The sequence below is a fragment of the Sinohyriopsis cumingii genome, chromosome 7 (genome assembly GCF_028554795.1).
Source record: "Sinohyriopsis cumingii isolate HCF-2022 chromosome 7, ASM2855479v2, whole genome shotgun sequence".
NCBI classification, from domain to species: domain Eukaryota; kingdom Metazoa; phylum Mollusca; class Bivalvia; order Unionida; family Unionidae; genus Sinohyriopsis; species Sinohyriopsis cumingii.
In genome coordinates, this window is record NC_142967.1 from 81,169,646 (window position 1) to 81,197,078 (window position 27,433).

The window sequence follows — 27,433 nt, forward strand, 5'->3', positions numbered from 1 at the left end:
TATGGCACATAAGCTATGTGATATATTTCTTCATTCCTTCTTTTTCTTTAATGATGGTAATAAATGTTTGTACGGTACAGTAATGCCAGGTCTTCGTTCTTGTAAATTTCATTGGTGGAAATGGAGATGTTATAGCATTCACAGTGCTAATTTTTGGGATTGAAATTAATTCCTGATAATTTTATAGTTGTTTGCCCATTTTTTTCTTGTGGTTTATTTTCTGATTTTAGCATTGTTGTATGGTTAAAACAATTCTATAACTGACATCAATAATGTTTTAGCATGACATTTTATTTACTGAAGAAAAAAATTCTTTGAAGTGTGATAATGATTATTTCATCATAACAATAATCACAGTTGATAAAATAGAACAGGGAATCTATGGATTGCATAAGATATATATATATATATATATATATATATATATATATATATATATATATATATATAGATATATATATATATATATATATTTTTTTTTTTTGTTTTAGGAGAAATTAAAATCTACAGACATAATATAATAATTAGGAGTTCTCTGCAGAAATCGGGAGACACTGAAATCAGTAGGTCGGTGTAGAATGACCCCAAAAATCCTGATTTTTTTCTCCTGGCTTGAGAGTTGACAGGTATGATATTGATTTAAATACTGGAAATAAGGAAAGAACAGAAAAAGAAAATGGCATTAAATTCAACAGCGAAGTTGATAATTATTTAAATAATGTGTTTTTATAGGGAAAAGAAGTCATCTGAGTTTATTCATTAGACAGTCGACAAGTTGCATAAAAAGGATTAAATTCATTGAATTATCAGAAAATAAAGGTGTTTTGAATAGGTGTAAAATTTTATTAGGCAATTTGATGTTCTTTGGTCATTGTTATGCATAATGTATATACTTATGGGATTTAGACAAGATTGAACTATTTTTTTTACTTGCAGAAAAGCATGACATTTCAGTCAAGAAAACTTCTGAAACTTGCATCATCAGTTACATGTTATCACATGATATCAACAAAAAAATGGCTGCTTCAGAACACATGACAAACTGAAATTGCTGTCACGATGATATCCAAAATCTACTTTTTCCTTTCAATTACAAGTCTCCTACATCTTATATAGGGGCCCCGAGTGGCCGAGTGGTCTAAAGCGCTCTCCGTTACGGATCATTGCCATCTCACCTCTGTCTGCATGGGTTCGAGTCTCGGATTCAGCCAATGGGGGTATGTGAGAAAGCTTGCCAGTAGCTTCTCATGGGTCGGTGGTTCTTTCCGGGGTTTTCCCGGGTTCTTCCTCCACCAATAATACTGGCCGCCATGTGTAGTCTATTGTGTGCTGAAAAATGACATTAAACCCTACAACAACATCTTACATAGAAGGCCAAATCACGTCCTGCTTCGTTGAATAAGGTCATTGACTTTATGATGTTTGAACTTGTACAAGCATAATCACATGATTGACCTTGTTTACATATTGCCACAAAACTGTGCAGTTTTGAAACCCTGATGTCCTCCCAGAAGTTGGCAGTCATGAATGACTGTTTTTATGGATATATCCCAAAGCATGTAAATGAAATTATAACAGTAATCCATACTACATTACGAGAAAACCTGTAATGAATATGTAATAAATAATTAATACTTGTATATAATAAAGAGGGAATTAAAGGAGTGAAAATGGAAGAGGGATGTTTCAGGAAAACATCACAACTGCCTCTAGAAACTACATGATCAATTTCTTTGTAATGATCCTGAATATTTAATATTCTCAAAGTGTTAATTTTAAGTATTTTTTTACACATGATGATGTGGTATGTTATTGATGACATTATATTTATTTCATAACCTGGTTGGGCCCCATACATCATTTGCCGCAAGAATATGAGAATCTCATTTTATATTGCTGTACATAAAGGATGCATGAGCAACCTGATGTTTACTGTAAAACTGGCATCATTTATGATACTTAATGAATACAGGAATGGATATAAATGATAAATAAAAAAAGTACAGCAACTTCCATTACTTTCATTAGCAGGTAAATTACTATCTTTTGTTTCTGATTTGTTTCTTGCTTAGTACACTGTACTTGAGAATATTGTATGATAGTGTAAGTCAAGTGAATGTTGGTAAGTACATCTTTTAAACAACAGCCTTCCAACAACTAAACCAGCATTAGTAATATCCAGTTTGGTAAACATCATATAATACTCCAATCAGTTCACACATGGCCCAGGGCAAGGAGTTACAAAAATTACATCCCCGACTCAAAATCCACTAAAGGGCAATATTTTGTTTACTGTTATTTTGAAACAGTGTTGAAACTATGATCTTTTAATAAATAAATCTGAACATGCTTAAACTGAATAGTTATCTGTGTTTATCTGCCTCACAAAATAGTGTACTTCAAAAGAGAATAGTTTGTAATCATGTCAACTAAAAATTTCATTTGTTATTGTCTCCTTCAGGTTCTGATGTAAACCAGTACTCAGTATGAAAGTAGTTTATACTTTACAAGGTTTTCAAACAGCACTTTATTCACTCATATTTACATTTCGCTCAAAGTTTCCTGATGTGAGGAGGTAACCAATACACTATTCATATTCACATTACTGATTGGATCATGGGCTTCATATGTGTGCCGTGCTTTAAACAGTTTATTTGTAGGGACTGAACATTTCCAGATCCCAAATATCTATATAAAAAACCATACAGTACTTTTGCTCCAGTTGGTAGCAAGAAAGAACTAATTCTATCCATCATGCTAACAGGAAAAAAATTATCATGAGATAAAAGAAGAAAAAAAATATCCTGGTTTAGAAGGACAATGCTCCTCCCCCACCCCACCCCCAAATTAAATGGTCAGTCCATTATATTTTTATATTATTCATGATACTGATAATTTTTCACCTTTTTGCTGTAGAGGGGATCACAACAAAACATGGTTTTCCTACAATTCACAACTTATGCATGTTCAATTAATATGAAGTCTTTATATCAAAGGAATCCCCCCAGGTTTTAAGGTAAATTATCAAGAACTAAATGCTCGTAGATAAGGTATCTGTGGTAAATCATTAAGAACTAAATGCTTATAGATAAGGTATCTGTGGTAAATCATTAAGAACTAAATGCTTGTAGATAAGGTATCTGTGGTAAATCATTAAGAACTAAATGCTTATAGATAAGGTATCTGTGGTAAATCATTAAGAACTAAATGCTTGTAGATAAGGTATCTGTGGTAAATCATTAAGAACTAAATGCTTGTAGATAAGGTATCTGTGGTAAATGATTAAGAACTAAATGCTTGTAGATAAGGTATCTGTGGTAAATGATTAAGAACTAAATGCTTGTAGATAAGGTATCTGTGGTAAATGATTAAGAACTAAATGCTTATAGATAAGGTATCTGTGGTAAATCATTAAGAACTAAATGCTTGTAGATAAGGTATCTGTGGTAAATCATTAAGAACTAAATGCTTATAGATAAGGTATCTGTGGTAAATCATTAAGAACTAAATGCTTATAGATAAGGTATCTGTGGTAAATCATTAAGAACTAAATGCTTGTAGATAAGGTATCTGTGGTAAATCATTAAGAACTAAATGCTTGTAGATAAGGTATCTGTGGTAAATCATTAAGAACTAAATGCTTATAGATAAGGTATCTGTGGTAAATCATTAAGAACTAAATGCTTGTAGATAAGGTATCTGTGGTAAATGATTAAGAACTAAATGCTTGTAGATAAGGTATCTGTGGTAAATCATTAAGAACTAAATGCTTGTAGATAAGGTATCTGTGGTAAATCATTAAGAACTAAATGCTTGTAGATAAGGTATCTGTGGTAAATCATTAAGAACTAAATGCTTATAGATAAGGTATCTGTGGTAAATCATTAAGAACTAAATGCTTGTAGATAAGGTATCTGTGGTAAATCATTAAGAACTAAATGCTTGTAGATAAGGTATCTGTGGTAAATCATTAAGAACTAAATGCTTATAGATAAGGTATCTGTGGTAAATCATTAAGAACTAAATGCTTATAGATAAGGTATCTGTGGTAAATCATTAAGAACTAAATGCTTGTAGATAAGGTATCTGTGGTAAATCATTAAGAACTAAATGCTTGTAGATAAGGTATCTGTGGTAAATCATTAAGAACTAAATGCTTATAGATAAGGTATCTGTGGTAAATCATTAAGAACTAAATGCTTATAGATAAGGTATCTGTGGTAAATCATTAAGAACTAAATGCTTATAGATAAGGTATCTGTGGTAAATCATTAAGAACTAAATGCTTGTAGATAAGGTATCTGTGGTAAATCATTAAGAACTAAATGCTTATAGATAAGGTATCTGTGGTAAATCATTAAGAACTAAATGCTTATAGATAAGGTATCTGTGGTAAATCATTAAGAACTAAATGCTTGTAGATAAGGTATCTGTGGTAAATCATTAAGAACTAAATGCTTGTAGATAAGGTATCTGTGGTAAATCATTAAGAACTAAATGCTTATAGATAAGGTATCTGTGGTAAATGATTAAGAACTAAATGCTTGTAGATAAGGTATCTGTGGTAAATGATTAAGAACTAAATGCTTATAGATAAGGTATCTGTGGTAATCATTAAGAACTAAATGCTTGTAGATAAGGTATCTGTGGTAAATCATTAAGAACTAAATGCTTGTAGATAAGGTATCTGTGGTAAATCATTAAGAACTAAATGCTTATAGATAAGGTATCTGTGGTAAATCATTAAGAACTAAATGCTTGTAGATAAGGTATCTGTGGTAAATCATTCAATCATCATTAGGTATCTATGAAAGATTATGTACATCTGCTTATTAATTGTGATTGATGCAGTTTGTTTGTATAAATGATCCATATGTTGTTTTTTTAATAATTTTGTTAATATTAAATATCAGGACTCATACATTGAAATGAGGAGAACACTTTTTCATAGGAATGATATGGAGTATTTAAACTTGTATTATCTTTTGTAATTCTAATGGACTTGTATTAAGGCATCTTGTTCCTTGAAATGAGGACTATACTTGTATATAATAAAGAGGGAATTAAAGGAACAACTGGTTTTATTTGTGTGACCACATGTGATTTTCAGAAGGAACTTACGTTGTCCAGCAAATTTGTCAGTAAATGTAAACAAAGTAGTTGTTTTAATTGGTGCATTTTCTCACAAACACTTAAGTTTTCTCATAATTACAGTAGAACTTGTCTTGAAAAACCACCCCTTTCTGCCAAAAAATAATGGTCTTAAGACAGGTGGTCTCATGACAGGTCACAACACTATATAATTAATAAGTCTGTCAATGGAGAACCTGGTTTCTCAAGACAGGTGGTCTCTTCTAGCAGTGGTCTCTCAAGACAGGTTCTAATGTATCTCTTTTTCTTTCATGTTACATAAATGCTTATAAAAAGACATTTTTTCACAACCTCAGTAAACCCATACCCTCACAAAACTGGATAATATAGTCATAAGAGTTTTGGTTTTGAAGGGTTTAATAGATATATATATATATATATGAAAAGACAAAAGCACATATTAGCCTTTATTATATAGACTTTGACCCAATTTGATTGGCTTATATTGGGTCACAGTCTTTTGAATGCTTAACGGTGGGACTGAGTCATGATTAGTCTTTGATGTTTTGAAGTTTTACTACAGTTTGTTTACAAACAAATTTAAACCCACATCTTCATTTAATTTCAGGTTCATTGGTAAATTCCCTAATTGGAACAAGAAACAGGTAAGCATGAGTTTAAAGGTTTAGGATTACTGAAACAATTATAGAAATATATGATTCAAAGTTGTACTGAATAACCTTTAGTAGGAAAGACTCCTCAGATCAAAGGATGACAGGAATATGTGTTATCTTTTGGTTCAGGTTAGCAGATATTATAATTCTCAAAATGATAAGTCCGTTCTTGTTATGAGTTCCTCCCCAATTTGTACAAAATGTTGCAAATTTTGTATCTTAGAAAGTTTTTTTCTCTCAAATGTCCACAATCTTTGGAGAGATTTTTTTTTTACATAGCTGCACTCCTGGGCTTACCATAGGAAAAGTAATGTAATCTCCTTCAAGAGGGCTTGAATTTTTGCCTGGCTTTCACTAGATGTCTCAACTTTTCTTCCTCAGATTGAGGTTTTTGAATACCTGTATTATTGCTTTGTTTGGTTTACAAGTTTTTAACTGAACATTAAGCATGCACTAAGATTAAAATACAGTATGTCCCTGAAACTAGTTATGTTTTATCCTATGGTAAAAAGTTAGAATTTTGTCAACTTTGAGAAATTTGTTAACACATTGTATTTAAGAATACAAATACTGTCCAGAGTAAAATTTTGAAAGGAGAATGTTATTTAATACATTGAATTATATCTGTCTCACAGAATAATTGTAGTATTGTCAGAAACAAGATAATGCAGAATATCAATTTCAGGAAGATTGTTGAGAAATTTAGTGTACCTTAAGATTCAGGTTAGGACATGTATTATTCTTCATCTGGCATGTATTAACAGACATTTGCTATTTTTATATTTCAGTCAAATTTGGCATAGAGTATATTGTCATAAATGTCTTTCATATGTGTACATCCATTAGGACTACTGTCACTGAAAATAAAGTTTTAAATGACGAACATTGGATGAAATTTAACCAAGAGCATTCTGGTATGGATTCCTTGCAAGTTTCTATAAATAAAGCCAGTCCACCTTCAAATATAGTGTCCATTAATAAAAATAGAAACAAACTTGAAATGATGACTTAAAAACTGCTAAAGAGATTTGATGAAATTTGACAAAGTTTTCTGGTGTTGAATCCTTTCAGTTTTTGTGGATGGTGCTCATCTATGATCTACTAAAAAAAACATTTGAAAAAATGCTTCATAACAGTTGCCCAACTGAATATGATCAAATTTGATGAACAGCTTTCAGGTAAAAAGGCTATTCAAATATGAACAAGGGAACTTGTTTAAAAAAATAATAGGAAAACACTTTTAATTGACTTTTTCTAAAAAGTTCTCAACAGAATTAAATAAAATTTGACAAGAGATACATTTGTATAAGGGCCTTACAAATGTATACAAATTATGCAAATCTGCAGTCTAATATAACTGATATTTCTTTAGATGACTTCTGAAACAAATGACAATAGAATTTGACTAGATTTGACAAACAAATACATTCTTGTTGGAAAGCCTTTTAATTTTATTCAGATTATCTTGATTTGTCTTCAGAAAATAGTGAAATTAAGAGTAACCTTTAAATCTTATTCATAAACAGTCAACATAATATGGAGATCATTTTAACTAGAATTACCCTACTGCCCTCTTGTATTAGGATTTTTTGTAGATGCTAGACACACTTTGGCCTCTTTCAATTGAAAACAAAATGAAAACACTCCTCCATGCTCATAGTGAAATAAAAGACACCGTAAAAATATGATGTGGTGAAATGCAGATTGGTTCATTAAGATTTGTCTATAGAAATCACTGGTAACATGAGAGGAACAATGTAAATGCAGCAAACAAACAACCAGATCAAAAGATTGAAACCTTTCAGCATCTTAGAAGTACCTGCATCACATCCGAATGGCCTAAGTTTGATTGCCAGTCAAGATGCCTTATACTCAGGAGCCTTTTGCAACAGTCAATAGCATAAGTGTAGTTAAGTTTTGTCCAAGAAGCTAGTTGACATTCAGAATTCAAGGGCAAAAGGGCAGTGTCAAGGAAAGAGAGTAGTTTATAGTGGTCAAAGTTTACTCCTTCTCTGACAACATTGCATGCTAACCTGTTTTACACAAAACAGAATATGCTGCATTTTCATTCATTTATAATTAATGGTTTTTGTTTGTTTTAACAGCATATTTAATACATTATTGGCTGTATTATGTGGAAGAAATGAGAACCAAGTTCTTTTCCCAAGATCAAACCAAGGCAGCTGACCTAAGTGGGTATTGAACAGGTGCTCTACCAACTGAGCTACCATGGGTTCCTCATTTTTAATGGAGTTATTTTTATTTTTGTATTCATTCATGTTGTCACTTTATATTTTAAAATGAAACTTTGTACATTTATGTTTCCTGTTTCAGTTTGAAATGCATACTTGAAGATGGAGAAACTGCTTTCATCCAAGATGTCAACTTACTGCTGCAACACCTACAAATAGAGGTTGGACTAAACATCCATTATTGAGAAAATCTTGACAAACGTGAATTTATCATGCTTTTTGTGGAATGTTGTATATATAAAAATCTGTTTCTCTTGCAAATTTATTCCAATCAAATTCCCAAAATTTACCATTTAAATTATTAAAACCTGAATTTGATTGTTTAAAATTACCAACTGCATTGCCTCCCTTTACTGGGCTTTGCGTGCAATTATGTGTGATGTTTTTATTAAACAAGCAAATCAGCTGTAGTGTTGAAGTATAATTAATTGTACAGTCATTTCAAATAAAAGTTATGTATTTTGTGCAACATATGTTCACAAACTGTGTTCAAAGCCTGAGAAAGGACCATTGTTTCTGGAGTTTTTTTTAAATTAACTCTGAAGAAAACATCAGAAAATAGGGATTATACTTTATCAAACCTGGAATTATTGTCAAGGCTGTTCCAGTAAAGCATACATGGGACCCAGAGAGGGTACTTTGAATATGGGGTACTCACCCATAGATGCAATTTAGAACTTTCTTTTCATTTTAATATGGACTCAGTGCAGTCAAAGTAACCTGACATATATTTATAAAAAAAACTGCCTTCCTTGGGTAACATGTATGTTTAAATGGAACAGCTCTCAGCTTTCTCTCAACCACTCATTCTAAATATTTTGCAAGCAATCACATCATGGCAAAATCCTTCTAAATTATGAAGAAAGGATTCAGAGATATCATTTGTGCGATTATTGTGGGAAAAATAAAAGAGTATGAGAGAAAGAATATTGAAAAATAATTTGTCCCATTTCGTAGGGTACAGAAATGTGAAGTTCAAACACATATCTTCATTAAAGCTTTCACTTATAGATGTTTTGATGGAGAAATAAGAGCAGTAAATCTCAAGCAGAACATGTAAAAATTAAATTAATTATGTGAGAAGATATTGGTTGCATTTAAATTGGGACAGGTCCCCTGTGTACCAGTTAAAGGGGACAGGTCTCCAGTGTAAGGAAGAGCAGTTTATTTATGAATTGTAAATATTTTTGACTTAAAATAGGAGTGTGATGTATTTTTGTTCTCCATGTGGCTTATACAATACAAACATTTGAAAATAAACAGAGATCATGCATCCTCATTTGAATGCACAGTATTTTCATAATTCTATCCAACAGTAGTCATCATTTTTCCTTTTTTTCTCTCAGTCCATCCATGACTTTATGTACATTGGTGTAGCTTTTGTCATTTCAGTTTCTTCGTTTCACAAATTCCATACACGATGATCTTTGTATTAGTGAGTTCCTTGTTCTAGAAGTATATCGCTTCCACATACAAGGGGCAGGTAATACCTTACTAATGTTTGGGAGTGTCATGCTTTTAAATGCAGTTATTGGTAAGTAATTCACTTGAAATTTATATTACAACCAATATGGGGTTTTCAGGTATGGAAGATTTTTAAAAAATAGTTACCTTTTTCTGCCTCTCTTTTTTCCTTTGAACAGACACTTGCCAATTTTGTCTTTGTGTTTATATTGAACAGACACTTGCCATTCTTGTCTTTTTGTCTATACATTTAATATCTTTCAGCTTATTTGCCTGATCTTTGCTATTTTTCATCATGTATCTTATAGCCAGCATAATTTTGTTATCAGTCTTTTTATATTAATCTGATATGCATATGTTGTCTGCCATATCAGGTGGGTACAATGCAACAATAATATATCATCTAACAATCTGTCTTTCAGCTCTGTACATCACCTAGAACAGCGATGGGCAAAATGCAGCCCATGACCTGATTTTATCTGTTAATTTTTATCATATGGTGTGGCTTTAAAAAATACTTATCTGTCCCACACCCTGAAGGAAAATGCCCATGCCTGACCTAGAGGGTAAGCATGTAGCTAATGCATGCCATTCGTATAAGTTTTCTGTAGGTATGACTCGTATATCACTGATTTGCCAAACCATGCAGCACAATCGCTCTCATTTGCACTTACCAATGGAAAAAATAGTGTTAGTAGACTTTCCACAGTCACATATTGTCTATGATGTTTATTTTGTTTTCCAGCATCCAGTAGGCCAATACATTGCCAATGCCTGCCACAGTTTCAGCCAGAGAATTGGGACAGGGACCAAAACTCTACTTCTATTCACTAGTCTGCTGACAAAGGCAGCCTCTGAACTTCAATACCAGGTCACTATCTCTTGCTTAAGTTCTGTAACAATAGGTCATAAGTACCTTTTGTAATATAAACCCTCAGCATATTTATAAAATATAATTTTTCCCGCTTTAATTGATAATCTATTTTTAGTTGTGATGGCATCATCAAGTTTTCTTGAGGCTTTCCTATGGTGATACCCATTGGACAACTGCACAATTATAAATTTAAAAACAAAAGCAATCTGCATTTATGTTATAAGAAAGGGACAGTTGTATGATAACTTGACCTTTTTATTATGGTATAGGGCAAGTCTAAAAAGCATTAAATTAATTTTTGAGCTGATGTTTTCTGCAATCTTATTTGTTTTATTACTGTTAAGTATGGTGCTACACTTAACTTTTAGGGGCATAATTTACTTGTATGTTAATTTTCATCTCTCCGGTTGTGAGATGGTTCATATTTGTTTCACATATTGATAGGGTCTGTTTGTGAGATGGTTCATATTTGTTTCACATATTGATAGGGTCGTGTTGTGAGATGGTTCATATTTGTTTCACATATTGATAGGGTCATGTTGTGAGATGGTTCATATTTGTTTCACATATTGATAGGGTCCGGTTGCGAGATGGTTCATATTTGTTTCACATATTGATAGGGTCGTGTTGTGAGATGGTTCATATTTGTTTTACATATTGATAGGGTCCAGTTGTGAGATGGTTCATATTTGTTTCACATATTGATAGGGTCCGGTTGTGAGATGGTTCATATTTGTTTCACATATTGATAGGGTCCGGTTGTGAGATGGTTCATATTTGTTTCACATATTGATAGGGTCCGGTTGTGAGATGGTTCATATTTGTTTCACATATTGATAGGGTCCGGTTGTGAGATGGTTCATATTTGTTTCACATATTGATAGGGTCCGGTTGTGAGATGGTTCATATTTGTTTCACATATTGATAGGGTCCGGTTGTGAGATGGTTCATATTTGTTTCACATATTGATAGGGTCCAGTTATGAGATGGTTCATATTTGTTTCACATATTGATAGGGTCAAGGATAAGAACAAGCACTGCCAGGTTCAATTTATTGGTGAACCACTGGTAAAATAGTTTGGAAAAGATATTCAGTTCATGTAAAAATAAAAGACATTCTTCTTATTTCAGGGAATGCCATTGTCCGTGTCACTTCCCATCATACAGACATGTTTAGATGCCTGTGTAGAACATCTGAAGGAAGTTCTCATCCCGGTTAGATTAAAGTTTCATCAACAACAGACAGTACTGGGTAGAGGGGGACTTAGGCAAGAAATTACTGGCAGTGAACCATGTTGCCAAAAGGTTTTATTTTGTGAAAAAGACAGAAATATGGACAAAGATATGCTTGGTATTGAAAACTCATATTTTAAAACAGATACCCAAAGAGTAGATACTTTGAAACAAATATGTCATTTTGAGAGAAAGAGTGACTGTGATAAGTGTTTAAAAATGACTCTAGAAGAAGATAGCAATTCTATGAGTGCTGGAAGGGATGGTAAAAGCACTGGAACTCAAGACAAGCATCAATTCATAGATGTTGAAACATCTTATAGCAGAACTTTAGAATTTTCAGATATTTTGGTAAATATTCCAACAGAACCTATGAATCAAGAAATTGAAGGTCTTGATACATTTGGGTCTAAACAAGAAGGTCAAGGAAACATAGAAGATCAAGGAAACATAGAAGGTCAAGAAAACATAGAAGATCAAGGAAACATAGAAGATGTTCCTGTCATTCATCTTCAGATGAGAGGAATTCAAGCCAATGTAAATGATGATGATGACATCAGCTGGTTCTTTGAGAGTGGTGGAGTTGAGGCAGATCAGGATTCAGATGCTGATGAGGCTTTTCTTCAGAAACATTTATTAACACATTTAAAGGTAGATTTTTCCATGTCCCATCATGATGTTACAGAAAAGGTAGAAAAAAGAGGGGATGGTATGGGAAAAGAGAATGTATCAAAGGTGGAAGAGAGAGGAGATGGTATGGAAAAAGAGAATGTATCAAATAAAAATATGCTAGACGTGACAATTACATCTGGTAGTGCAGGCATGTCAAGTTGTCATGATGCTATATTTAACAGTAAAGTGACAAGATGTATGAGGAATAGCGACAGTGGGGACTCAGACAGTGAATTTGAGCAGTGCTTTGACGATACATTGTCAGCAAGAAGGGAGATTGAACATCCTATGAACTCTTTTGATAGGAACAAAGAGATTGATGGCTGCTGTGTAACATTAGAAAAAGCTGGAGATTTGTGTCACTCACAGATTGAAAAAAAAACTGATTTCAAAGATACTGTAACTCAGACCTATCAAAATGTCCAAATGTATAAAATGCAAAAATGCATTGGGTCAGAAGAGAGATCGGCAGTGTTTGATGGTCACTCTGATAAGCCAACATATTTAACAACTGGTCATATAACAGATGATATCAACCATAAACATGAGGATGAATTTGATGTTTGTTTTGAATTTGATCATAGTACAATGCCTGTTTCTAAGAATCCATTAGTTTTAGCTGCATCCAAAGATAAAGCATTACTTAAATATGAAGATCAAATATTGCCTGGTAAAATAAGTTTAAAAGATGTGCGAGCTATGTTGGATGATCTGAAAGTTAGGCCAAAAAGTGGAACAACAAAACATGATTCTGAAGGCCATGTCAGTCTCTCAAGATTACAAAACAGTAGTAGACATTTCAAAACATTGGACTCCTCACTGAAAATAATGACAGAACAAATACATTCTGATAAACTTTCAGTACAGACAAAATTGTGTCTAGAGTGTTCAAAATGTACCAATTTGGATACATCCACAACGAATCAAGAATGTTCCAAATGTACCCATTTGGATACATCTACAACAAATCAAGAGTGTTCAAAATGCTCCCATTCGTATACATCCACAGTGAATCTAGAGCGTTCAAAATGCACCCATTTGGATACATCCACAATGCATCCAAAGCGTTCAAAGTGCACCCATTTGGATACATTCACAATGAATCAAGAGTGTTCAAAATGCACCCATTCAGATACATCCACAATAAATCCAAAGTGTTCAAAATGCACCCATTTGGATACATCCACAATAAATCAAGAGTGTTCAAAATGTACCCATTCAGATACATCCACAGTGAATCTAGAGTGTTCAAAATGTACCAATTTGGATATATCCACAATAAATCCAAAGCGTTCAAAATGCACCCATTTGGATACATCTACAATAAATCCAAAGCGTTCAAAATGTACCCATTTGGATACATCCACAGCGAATCTAGAGTGTTCAAAATGTACCCATTTGGATACATCCATAGTGAATCTAGAGTGTTCAAAATGTACCCATTTGAATCCAAACACTACAGAGTCTTTGGGATACTATGATACATCTGCACAAGGTAAAGAGGATGGCTTTCTAATATGTTTGGGAAAAGTTCGCAGTCAATTACATTTTCCTCAAAAGACAAAAGAAGGAACCAAGAGTGCTAGTAATTCTAATGATTTTGGAAATTCAAGGCCTAAAATGGTTTCATTTCAAAGGTTTGAATCCCTTGGAAACAACAAAATAGAGACAGATTTCTCACAGCCTAAAACAGATGATATTCAGAATATTCACAGAAGCAAACCAAAGTTATTGTTACACAGCCGTCATCTATACCATGCTAATCATAAAGGAGATGACAAATCTCTTCAGAGACAGACATTTATCAAGTCCAAAGCTGTTGAAAAAAAAAGAAATAAAGCAACTTCAGACATTTGCCCTGTTAGTGGAGTAAACCGTTTGCAAGAATTTAAAAATCGGACGAACACAGGAAATATTCAGAGTGAACTGGAGGGAAATCTAAGCATGTTATTTGAAAGTAAAATGGGTAAAATTGAAAATGACAGAGAGTTGAAGATTGTTGAATTTGCGAATGAAAGAGATCACAGCAGCTTGAAACAAATCAGCCAGAAAAAAGTGAAAATATCAAATGCTAGAATTGATTCATTGTTACAGGAGGGTGAAAATAATGTATGTAGAGAAAGATTTGAATCTGAAATTTATTTTACAGAAGCTTTATACCCAGCTGTGCATTCCCTTGTGTCTAGACTTGGTCATACAAATGATAAGGATATTGTAGAGATCATCTCAAGGGCAGTTGTGTACCAGTCTACTTTACCAGCAGACAGCATCACATCTAGGTAGATGAGAGGCTTTTGATTCAATTTATATTTGCGCTTCAAATGCCTGTATACAATGGATTACTTATATCTTGGAAACACAAATTATATTTAAATAACTTTGTGTCTTTTGAAGTAGATTGAAACTTGACGTGCTAAATAAAATATATAAGTGGTAAGGTGACTATAGAATATTTTCATGATAATACAGTTTTAGAAAAGACAAGATATTGGTGACAAAAAGACAAAGACAGGATTTTCATGTTAACAAAATTTCTGGCTAAAGATTCAATATAAAAACCAGTAATATATATCTGTTATACACAGAATGAATTATGCAAGCTATTGTTATATCTGTTATACCCAGAATGAGTTATGCAACCTATTGCTACATCTTTTATACACAGAATGAGTTATGCAACCTATTGCTGTATCTCTTATACACAGAATGAGTTATGTAACCTATGTTACGTCTATTATACACAATGAATTATGCAACCTATTGCTACATCTCTTATACACAGAATGAGTTATGCAACCTATTGTTACATCTCTTATACACAGAATGAGTTATGCAACCTATTGCTACATCTGTTATACACAGAGCAACCTATTGCTACATCTGTTATACACAGAATGAGTTATGCAACCTATTGTTACATCTCTTATACACAGAATAAGTTATGCAACCTATTGCTGTATCTCTTATACACAGAATGAGTTATGCAACCTATTGCTACATCTGTTATACACAGAATGAGTTATGCAACCTATTGCTGTATTTATTATACATAGAATGAGTTATTTATGCAACCTATTGCTTCAGCTGTTATAGACAAAATGAGTTATGCAATCTATTGCTGTATCTGTTTTACATAGAGTGAGCTATGCAACCTATTGCTACATCTGTTATACACAAAATGAGTTATGCAACCTATTGCTGTATCTGTTATACACAGAATGAGTTATGCAACCTATTGATGTATTTATTATACATAGAATGAGTTATTTATGCAACCTATTGCTACAGCTGTTATAGACAAAATGAGTTATGCAATCTATTGCTGTATCTGTTTTACATAGAGTGAGCTATGCAACCTATTGCTACATCTGTTATACACAAAATGAGTTATGCAACCTATTGCTGTATCTGTTATACACAGAATGAGTTATGCAACCTATTGATGTATTTATTATACATAGAATGAGTTATTTATGCAACCTATTGCTACAGCTGTTATAGACAAAATGAGTTATGCAACCTATTGCTGTATCTATTTTACATAGAGTGAGTTATGCAACCTATTGCTACATCTTTTATACACAGAATGAGTTATGCAACCTATTGCTACATCTTTTATACACAGAATGAGTTATGCAACCTATTGCTACATGTTTTATACACAGAATGAGTTAGCAGCCTACTGCTAAAACTCAAGTAGTTTGTTTAGTTATTCAACCCTAAAATGTTTGTAGGATCGGATCAGGCAGCTTACATGGCTGTAACAATACTAAGAATAGTATGAATGACTCTGCAGTTCTGTGTATCATTTGTTTATGCAAATTTAATAATTTTAGAGGACAGATAACATCTGCTGCTCACATTATGTTGATGGCAGTGGTATTTTTATATCTAATTTCTGTTTTTTTTATGTATTTTTGCCTTACCTGCCTAGGCAAGGCTAAATGGACTGATCTACAGCATACATGTATTGGTTTGTGCATCTGTACAGTGTCTGTTCCAAGAAAAAAAATGCAACCATTAAATTGAATAGTACCCTTGCTTGCATAAGACACACTTTTATGAATACAACTTAAATTTGCCATGTCAGAGATGCAGTTTATGCTTAGACAATTATTTTGCTATTGCTTCTCATAAAAATTTTCAGACACTCAAAATGTTAATGAAGGTCTACAAAATTTGGAAGCATAATGTAGATTTCATGAAGTTCTTATTGACTGTAAGTAAGATTTTATTCAAGGATTGTGAAACTCCTTTCTGTTTTAGGTTTGATGTGAAGAAAGTATACTGTCATACAATACAGAACAGTTTGAGGCAGACCACCGATCTAGTGGATGGTCTTCTACTGAGTGTTTCCACTGACCAGATGATTCTCATATCCCAGATTAGAAATAAACCTTGTAGATCACTGGTATGTCAATGTTTAATTGGCAGCAACTGCCAGTGATGATTAATGTAATTGTTACTAAAAGTAGTAGTAGTAGGAGTATTTATTTTTATTTTTGTCATTGTCATGTTGGTAAGAATAATAATAATACTAAAATAGTGATACTGTTTTTATTATTACTGCAATAGTATTGTATAGAGGTTTGCAGACGAATGTGTATTCAGCAATTGCTTTATTCTCAGACTTTTATTCAAACAGAAAGGCTTTACTATTTTAACAATGCGATGGTATCTTGTCTAAAAATCATTCTCTTTTCTTGTTGTATTTTGTACTTATGGAACAAAAATTGAATGTATACTTGATCTGAATATATTTAGATATCTTTGGTCTGTAAAAAATTCTACATACAAGCATAGTGTAAACCAAATCTGATTAAAATCAGATCTCCACTGTTATACATGAATATCTGACAGTGACCTCTTGTGGGTCATGTTCTGGTAACCTAAGTTATCACCATAATTGCTAATTTTGTCAGCCAATCAGATGAAGTCATATATCTTCACATTTGGAGGCTGAGCACTGTGGATGAAGAGCATGGATGTGTACCGAATGATATGATTCACTTTCAGATTTATTAAAGCTTCATTTCCTTTGGCTAATTTAAAGGTCAGCAGAACATGTCCTCTAAGTGGTCACGTAGGACAGCGGAGGTCTGATTTTAATAAGATTGAGTGTAAGCCACAGGCAATCAAAATCCTGTCTTCTACCACATACTTTGACAATATTTTCTTGCACTGTTAAAACTGCCTTTCACTGCCATATCAGGATTCAAGAGTAGCAGGGAACTAGACTAATTGTTGAAAAGCCACTAAACAAGCTTCATTTTTTGTCAAAAACTAGCGACATTTATTTTGTGAGACAATCGTCTACATGGCAACTCAAATTTTGTATTGTTCAGTTAGTACAATAATGATGTCGTGATTTCATTCGAAGTAATAGTGAAACTTCTTATCATCCTTGAGGATATCTCTAAGTGACAGTTCAGGAATTCTCAGAAACTCGCTTGCCCACAATGGTCTATATCTGTGAAACCAAGTTCTTTATTTTGCGAAGTATTCATTTTGCTTGGTTGCCTTGCTATTTTGATCACAATTATGAATAAGTCGGTTAAATTAAGGTAGTTTATGTTACATACACTATAACAATTCAATTGATCAACTGAAGTGAGTTCACCCAACATACGACTGGGGCTGCTAGATTTTGAATAGGATGGATTTGCGTGCCTTGTAACTTTTCTTTTATTCCACCTTCTTGATTTGATTCATATTAACTTGATAATACAAAGGAGACCAGCCTTTAATGCTATGCAACAATACAACCAATACTTGCAAGTCATTTATCAAAACATGGTTGGCACTTAATTGTGTTCTTACAGAAATGCCTACGGACATAGGTGACATGTTTTATGTTTAAATACACATTGCATTTATGATGATTACACTTAAGAGGAACTAAAAGATAGAATTAAAAGACAAATTTCACTTAAGAAAAATTATTTAATTGGCATTTAAATGATAATGTACTGCTTACACTAGGCGTGACATTTTCATTGATCAAAATTTCCTTGAATATCTTTAATTATTGTGTACAGTGAATGTCATTTGGAAAGAAAATGTAACCATTTATATGACTTCTTATTAAAAGCTGATAATTTCGAAATGGTGATTACAATTTCCAGATCCTATCTACCGTTTTCGACCATAAAAAGATGAATATATCATCGTTTAAGTTAGCAATTTTGATCGTGATTTTCGTCAAGTTCAATAATTAGGGATCAGTTTTGGAATGGGAGTATTTTCCTTTTTTAAAAATGGGATCCATGTTTGACCCCGCATTATAAGCAGGTTCCCGAGTTGTCAGGGCACGAGTTATCGAGGGAGTGTTGTATAAGATGTTAGTGTGATTAGGTCTGTGCTATGTATAAAATGTTAGTGTGTGTAGGCCAGTGGTATGTATAAGATGCTAGTGTGTGTAGGCCTGTGGTATGTATAAAATGTTGGTGTCATTAGGCCAGTGGTATATATAAGATGTTAGTGTGATTAGGCACGTGCTATGTATAAGATGTTAGTGTGATTACGCCTGTGCTATGTATAAGATGTTAGTATGTGTAGGCCTGTGCTATGTATAAGATGTTAGTATGTGTAGGCCTGAGCTATGTATAAGATGTTAGTATGTGTAGGCCTGTGCTATGTATAAGATGTTAGTATGTGTAGGCCTGTGCTATGTATAAAATGTTAGTGTGTGTAGGCCTGTGCTATGTATAGGATGTTAGTGTGTGTAGACATGTGGTATGCATACAATTTTAGTGTGTGTTGGCCTGCAGTATGTATAGGATGTTAGTGTGATTAGGTCTGTGGTATGTATAGGATATCAGTGTGATTAGGCCTGTGGTATGTATAGGATGTTAGTGTGTGTAGGCATGTGGTATGCATACAATTTTAGTGTGTGTTGGCCTGCAGTATGTATAGGATGTTAGTGTGATTAGGTCTGTGGTATGTATAGGATATCAGTGTGATTAGGCCTGTGGTATGTATAGGATGTTAGTGTGTGTAGGCATGTGGTATGTATAAGATATTAGTGTGTGTAGGCCTGTGGTATGTATAGGATGTTAGTGTGATTAGGCCTGTGCTATGTATAAGATGTTAGTGTGTTTAGGCCTGTGGTATGAATAAGATGTTAGTGTGTGTAGGCCTGTGGTATGTATAAAAGGTTTGTGTGTGTAGGCCTGTGGTGTGTATAAAATGTTCCTTTGTGTAGGCCTGTGGTATGCATAGAATGTTAGTGTGATTAGGCCTGTGGTATGTATAAAATGTTAGTGTGATTAGGCCTGTTGTATATATAAGATGTTAGTATGATTAGACCTATGTTATGTATAAGATGTTAGTGTGTGTAGGCCTGTGGTATATATAAGATGTTAGTGTGTGTAGGCCTGTGGTATATATAAGATGTTAGTGTGTGTAGGCCTGTGGTATGTATAAGATCTTAGTGTGATTAGGCTTGTGGTATGTATAGGATGTTAGTGTGATTATGCCTGTGGTATGTATAAAAGGTTTGTGTGTGTAGGCCTGTGGTGTGTATAAAATGTTCCTTTGTGTAGGCCTGTGGTATGTATAAAATGTTATCGTGTGTAGGTCTGTGCTATGTATAAGATGCTAGTGTGTGTAGGCCTGTGGTATGTATAAGATATTAGTGTGTGTAGGCCTGTGGTGTGTTTAAGATGTTAGTGTGTATAGGCCTGTGGTATGTATAGGATGTTAGTGTGATCAGGCCTGTGGTATGATAAAATGTTAGTATGTGTAGGCCTGTTATATGTATAAAATGTTAGTGGGTGTAGGCCTGTGCTATGTATAAGATGTTAGTGTGTGTAGGCCTGTGCTATGTATAAGATGTTAGTGTGTGTAGGCCTGTGGCATGCATAGGATGTTAGTGTGTATAGGCCTGTGGCATGCATAGGATGTTAGTGTAATTAGGCCTGTGGTATGTATAAAATGTTTAGGCCTGTGATATGTATAAAATGTTAGTGGATGTAGGCATGTGCTATGTATAAGATGTTAGTGTGTGTAGGCCTGTGGTATGTATAAGATATTAGTGGATGTAGGCCTGTGGTGTGTTTAAGATGTTAGTGTGTATAGGCCTGTGGTATGTATAAGATGTTAGTGTAATTAGGCCTGTGGTATGGATAAAATGTTTAAGCCTGTGCTATGTATAGGATGTTAGTGTGATTAGGCCTGTGCTATGTATAGGATGTTAGCGTGATTAGGCCTGTGGTATGTATAAGATGTTAGTGTGATTAGGCCTGTGCTATGTATAGGATGTTAGTGTGATTAGGCCTGTGGTATGTATAAGATGTTAGTGTGATTAGGCCTGTGCTATGTATTTTTCAATAGCTGGAAAGATAGCTTTCTCTGATTTACAGCAGAATAACATCATATTATATCCAGGACATTGTTGGCAGGAAACAGGTTTTTTTTTTAGATAAAAGAAAATATTTCAGCTCAAAATAAAATTAAATGGCCAGTACCTTATATTAGCTGAATTTGTTCTTTGTATGCTACTTGTTGTCTAACAGCTGTACCTAAAGTTGGATGATTAAGCTTACTCTAAAACTGAAATTGTGAAGGACATGGTGCTGACATTTGAGAGCCTATTGATAAAAATAGGCAGTGTTGATATTGAAGCCTACATTCTTCTAGCTACACTGTTGATATAATATGCAGGGAAACTGAATGTGGTTCTAACACCCGAACAAAATATTTAACAGAGATGGCCAGTGTACAAAAAACATTCTTACTCAACAAGCAAGAAAATATTTACTGGATCTGAGAAATTATGTAAAATTCAGACAGAAAACGTGTGCTTCTGGACATCTTAGGATGATTCACGGTCTTACAAAGAGGGGTCAAGGTTGTTGATACATTGTCATGGTCACCATGTATCGGTCTTACAAAGAGGGTCAAGATTGTTGATACATTGTCATGGTCACCATGTATCAGGCTTTGGCACCCAGTACCTGGTATTGGCTTGAGGCACCGAGTACCAGGATGAGCAACTGGACAGCAGGTGCTGTGCAAAGCAAGGTACTGCTCACTGGTCATTGGGCACAGTGACAGATACCAGGCACTTGATACCTGTCATTGAAAGCCACCCCTCAAGAGAAGCAGGAAGGATCAAGTAGCCTCTTCGTATTCTTCTGTGGTTGGACGCAATCTGCTCAAGGAAGATACCTATGGCACTTTCTGTTTCAAAGGAGTCGTCAGCTTATGGATCTTGAGATGGATCAGAGAAAGCAACAATTTTTGGTAAACAAAAGTTGCCATATTGTAGATTCTGCAAGGGATTCATGGTCCCTTTCATGTTAGGGGAAGACTTAGGGCACTAATTTCACTTAAATTACAGCTAAATGCAATCTACGACAGAATAACACTTGATGTACTGATGGTAATCGTATGATCAATCATTGTGCCTCTTTTTTGAAAGAGTTACTGCCCTTTTTGAATTGCAGCTGAAGGCATTTGAGTTCACAGTTGGTTTTCATTTGAGACATTTTTCACTGAAGGACCTTAAGCAGAGAAACTTGTGTTGGGAAAAGCAGTGTTAAGAGAAGATGGATATTTAACACCTTTAAATGATTACATGGATGGCTTGAAATTCAACCTTTTAGTGACTTACCATTACAAGCATCATCCCATATAAAGGTATGAAGTTGATCAGAAATTGACACATCTCCATCCAAACTTGAGTTGATGAAATAAAACTGATAAGAGATGATCTTAGATCTATGAAACTGTGTTCACATCAAGCGGCATATGTTGAACGGTTGTCAAGCTACGATGATTACAAATAGCATCCATTGTGAAGATACGAAATTCATTGACAAGGACTACAGCTCTGACCAAAATGATGTAGATGAGAGAAAGCCAATATTTACAAGTCTAAGAGTTAATGTTCTTACTGATTTTCATTATAATATGCTTAACAATTTTGGTTATGCTGATTGCAGATAACATTCCAAGTTTCCATAAAGAGGAGAATTTGTGACAAGGGGAATAACTCTAAAATCAAATGGATAACACTAAACCTGTAAAAGCTGCATGCAAGTCTGGGAGATATCTATAAGTTGCGTCAGAATATGTTGAATAGTTCTGGAGTTATGACAGTTACAATGAACATCCCATGTGAAGATACAAAGTTAATTATTAAGGGCAGTAACTCTGTCCAAAATGGAGTTGACAAGGCAAAACCCATGAAGGGCATTTTAAGATCTATGAGAATGTTTATATCACATTCCATTAGAACATGTTGAATGATTTTTGGTTACAAGCAACATACCATATAAAGATATTAAGTTATCAAGGGACACAACTCTACATAAAATAGAGTTGATGAGACATTTATATTTGTGAGACAATGTAAACACTTAATTGCTTCAGAATGTGTTGAATACTTTCTGAACTGTGCTGGTTCCAAAAATCTGCTGCTGTGTATATTTAAAATGTATGAATAATGGGAGGAACTGTTAAAATTTGACCTGAGAAAGCAAAACCTTTAAAACACACATCTACATGTAATGGGCAATTCATCTACCAAATGGCATCCAGTTATGTGCAAGGGTTGCAGAACTTATAAGAGGTGTGAATCAATTTGTAGACAGATTTACTATAGGGTTTCTACATCTTGATGCTGGCCATTTATAATTTAATTTGGAACATGGGATATCCTTTATCTTGGCACCAACTCTTATATTTCTCTTCTTTTTTGAAACAGAAAACATAATTATTTAATTTTATTCCATCACATCACTGACTTGCTGTTAGCATAATATTCAAGTAAGTCTTACTAAATTAGGGAAACTATAAAATTGTTACATGGAGTCAGCTGTTTTTATCCTTTCCCAAAACTTTTCTCTGACCTGAAGGACCAGCAAGTTTTAAATAGTTCCTGGTTCTCTGGGTCTTTCAGATCTGCTTTCATAAGTTTCGTAGAGTTTCAAGTTGGTCATAAGGACCAACTACTTCAATTTTGTTTAAACATTCCAGAAAATTATCAGCATGAAACTAGACTATTTGTTCAGAAACAGGTTCATGTGTAAGGCATTTATCAGGTTCATGTGTAAGGCATTTATCTCTTACTTTATCCTAGAACAAAACCATGCCTAAATTGTAGACAATAGATTCAAAATTCATTTTCTGAATAACCCATTTCTCTTGGGGTTTTTTCTTCAGATGGTAAATGGAACAGTGAGTCCTACTTTCCAGCATATTGGACACAAGACTTCAATTCAAGGTCCACTTGTTACTCATACAATAAAGCCAACGCCAACTAACCAATGGCTACAGGATGTTCGTGATACACTACAACAGGTATGCTAATTTTGTAATCTTATTTTATTGTGTGTCTTGTTTTGGATTGTTGATTTTACTATATTATGTAACAACACAATGCATAGCCATCATGCAATGTTGCACATGGAGCATGGGCTTGTAGGTTTCCTACAGCTCTTTGTCCTTTGTACCTCAAATCCTGACCCAGTGCTGCCCCCCTCCCCCCCCATGCATATGTTCTTGTCAGAACAAAATTAAAAAATATGTCTACAACTTCTCATTAATGATGTCATTCTGTCACTGTTGGCTTGCTGCAGTGGCCAGAATGGTGAAATGTGATTAAAACTGTAAGATGACAATGAATCTCATTTTTAAAAGAATGTATTTGGCAATGGAAACAAACAAGGTTTGTGGTTGTTGTCTGAGTTGCAATGAAAACTGTTTGATGGCCGATAGTGTAACCTATTCATAAGCTTAAAGTCACCGTTTTGGCAAGGAATATTATTTTGAGGTTCACCTAATGACAAAGAGAATAACTTATGCAAATGCACAATGTCATTTAATTAATTATTTGTTAGATTAGACAGAAAAGTAATTCAGGAAACATGACTATTTACTATAATAAATGCTGGTTTATAATACAGCAAGATCTGGAATGGAAAAATTCCATGATGCTGCTCATTTTAGGATAACTAAATATTCAGACATGTTCATATTTTATTGTTACCTGAGCACATTATAAAACTTGTAATGGAGTAATGAAAAATGTCCAAGGAAAACATGAAAGTCTAGTGCAGATAAATTAAGGTGGCAAAATTATTGAAGCATTTTAATACTATTAATACATTATGTACTATTACTTTCTTTGTCTGTCTAAAATGTTGCATGTCCCCCTGTAGGGCATGCAGTATCACATACCCCAGATATGGGGAGTAGGGGACACAGGGTCATATACCCCAGATTTTGGAGAGTAGTGGACACTGTCACGTACCCCATATCTGTAGAGATGGGGACACAGTGTCACATACCCCAGATATGGCGAGTATGGGACACAGTGTCACAACCCCAGATATGGAGAGTATGGGACACAGTGTCACATACCCCAGATATGGAGAGTATGGGACACAGTGTCACATACCCCAGATATGGAGAGTATGGGACACATTGTCACATACCCCATATCTGTAGAGATGGGGACACAGTCTCACATATCCCAAATTTGGAGAGTATGGGACACAGTGTCACATACCCCAGATATAGAGAGTATGGGACACAGTGTCACATACCCTTGGGATCCTATGTGCAACACATCTCATGATCCATAGTCCATGTTTTAGTATATTGCTATGCAACAGAGTATATAACTCACACGTTCCATGTTTCAGTATAGTGTTACATAACATATTACATAGTCCGTGTTTTAGTATAGTGTTACGTAACATATTACATAGTGCTTTAGTATTGTGTTATGTAACATATTACATAGTCCATGTTTTAGTATAGTGTTACATAACATACTACATAGTCCATGTTTTAGTATAGTGTTACATAACATACTACATAGTCCATGTTTTAGTATAGTGTTACATAACATACTACATAGTCCATGTTTTAGTATAGTGTTATGTAACATATTACATAGTCCATGTTTTAGTATAGTGTTACATAACATATTACATAGTCCGTGTTTTAGGATAGTGTTACAAAACATATTACATAGTCAATGTTTTAGTATAGTGTTATGTAACATTACATAGTCCATGTTTTAGGATAGTGTTACATAACATATTACATAGTCTGTGTTTTAGTATAGTGTTACGTAACATATTACATAGTGCTTTAGTATTGTGTTATGTAACATATTACATAGTCCATGTTTTAGTATAGTGTTACATAACATACTACATAGTCCATGTTTTAGTATAGTGTTATGTAACATATTACATAGTCCATGTTTTAGTATAGTGTTACATAACATACTACATAGTCCATGTTTTAGTATAGTGTTACATAACATACTACATAGTCCATGTTTTAGTATAGTGTTACATAACATACTACATAGTCCATGTTTTAGGATAGTGTTACATAACATATTACATAGTCCGTGTTTTAGGATAGTGTTACAAAACATATTACATAGTCAATGTTTTAGTATAGTGTTATGTAACATTACATAGTCCATGTTTTAGTATAGTGTTATGTAACATATCACATTGTCCGTGTTTTAGTATAGTGTTACAAAACATATTACATAGTCCATGTTTTAGTATAGTGTTACAAAACATATTACTTAGTCCGTGTTTTAGTATAGTGTTACAAAACATATTACATAGTCCATGTTTTAGTATAGTGTTACATAACATATTACAGACCATGTTTTAGTAGTGTTATGTAACATATTACAATCCATGTTTTAGTATAGTGTTACATAATATATTACATAGTCAGTGTTTTAGTATTGTGTTATGTAACATATTAAATAGTCCATGTTTTAGTATAATATTATGTAACATGTTACACAGTCCATGTTTTAGTATAGTGTTACATAACATACTACATAGTCCATGTTTTAGTACAGTGTTACATAACATTATATAGTCCATTCTTTTAGTATAGTGTTACATAACATACTACATAGTCCATGTTTTAGTATAGTGTTATGTAACATATTACATAGTCCATGTTTTAGTATCGTGTTATGTAACATGTTACATAGACCAGTTTAATGTCAGATCTTCATTTAGTTGTTTTTGGCAACAAAACTTGCAGTTTAGCTGCATTTTGAGATTATAATATGAAAATGGGTCATTGCATTCTACTCTGAGAATAGTGTCTTTGTCTTTTTTCAAACGTGTGGTCATAAAGTCAGATGCAAAAGCTGGGTCACTGCATCCTTCTTGTTTTGGAGTTATATATTCAAGCCTACAAAGTAGGATGTATTGTGAACACCTGTTCTCTAATCAAGTACAAGATATTTGTAAAGCTCTGAAATCTTAACCTTGTTTCAAGTACCCTCCAAATCTTTCTTTCTGGAAAGTACAGATATTTGTAAAGCTCTGAAATCTTAACCTTGTTTCAAGTACCCTCCAAATCTTTCTTTCTGGAAAGTACAGATATTTGTAAAGCTCTGAAATCTTAACCTTGTTTCAAGTACAGATAATACTCCAAAAACCAATATGGTACTGCTAGATATCTTAGATTAGAAGTGACGGCATGGTGCAGGCAAACACAGTTTTTGTAATGATTTATTCCTGTGTTGCTAATCGTACAGTGCTGCGATTTAATTATGCAGATGAAACTTTGTACAGTGGACGAAATGCCTTCTTTAAAAAAGGAAGTGAAACATGTACTGTCACTTGATTTTTTGGTCTTTGTGTGATACCATATTTTGTTCAAGGTTAATTTCTAACAAAATATCATATATGTTGAAAACTGTGAACACATTTCATATTTCACTAGCATAGTAATTGTTAAAATGACTTACTTCTAAACGATCAGATTTTATTTCCCTGAATAATGTATTTGACTAACACAGTGTTGTTCTGCTTCAGCTAAGAATTGATGTAATATTATCAAAGGGACAAGTCTGTGAAGAAGTTGTCCTTCTAGCATCTGAGCTCCACGTGGTGGTGATAGAGAACATCCCTTTTAAGGCCTTGCAAGCATTAAGTGTGGCAACTGAGAAAGAGTTGGCAGTTTATGTTGACATGGCAGCAGAGGTGAATGTTTGTCATTTGGAGTCTTTGTCACCATGGAGATCTGACTGGATGGATCATGGGAATACCAAGATTGACAGCCATTATGTTATAATTTCAGTGGACAGAAATATATTACAGGTGAATATAATGTTAAATGGTCACTGTCCAATTGCTTCTATTTCTCTAACAATTGTTTTCACAAAA

At 33.7% G+C, this 27,433-nt stretch overlaps 1 protein-coding gene across 1 annotated transcript in view; it reads left to right on the forward strand.

Annotated features, from left to right (window-relative positions):
- The first annotated feature begins 619 nt into the window (after positions 1-619).
- LOC149795620 (uncharacterized) overlaps positions 620-27,433 on the forward strand; it is a 34,129-nt gene continuing 7,315 nt past the window's right edge. Inside the window, exons 1-8 of the mRNA XM_089965452.1 lie at positions 620-626; positions 5,720-5,756; positions 8,100-8,178; positions 10,227-10,352; positions 11,487-14,539; positions 16,527-16,671; positions 23,430-23,567; positions 27,083-27,367. Coding sequence (XP_089821578.1) covers positions 11,490-14,539; positions 16,527-16,671; positions 23,430-23,567; positions 27,083-27,367 — 3,618 coding nt within the window. The 5' untranslated portion in view covers positions 620-626; positions 5,720-5,756; positions 8,100-8,178; positions 10,227-10,352; positions 11,487-11,489. The remainder of the gene's footprint in view (positions 627-5,719; positions 5,757-8,099; positions 8,179-10,226; positions 10,353-11,486; positions 14,540-16,526; positions 16,672-23,429; positions 23,568-27,082; positions 27,368-27,433) is intronic.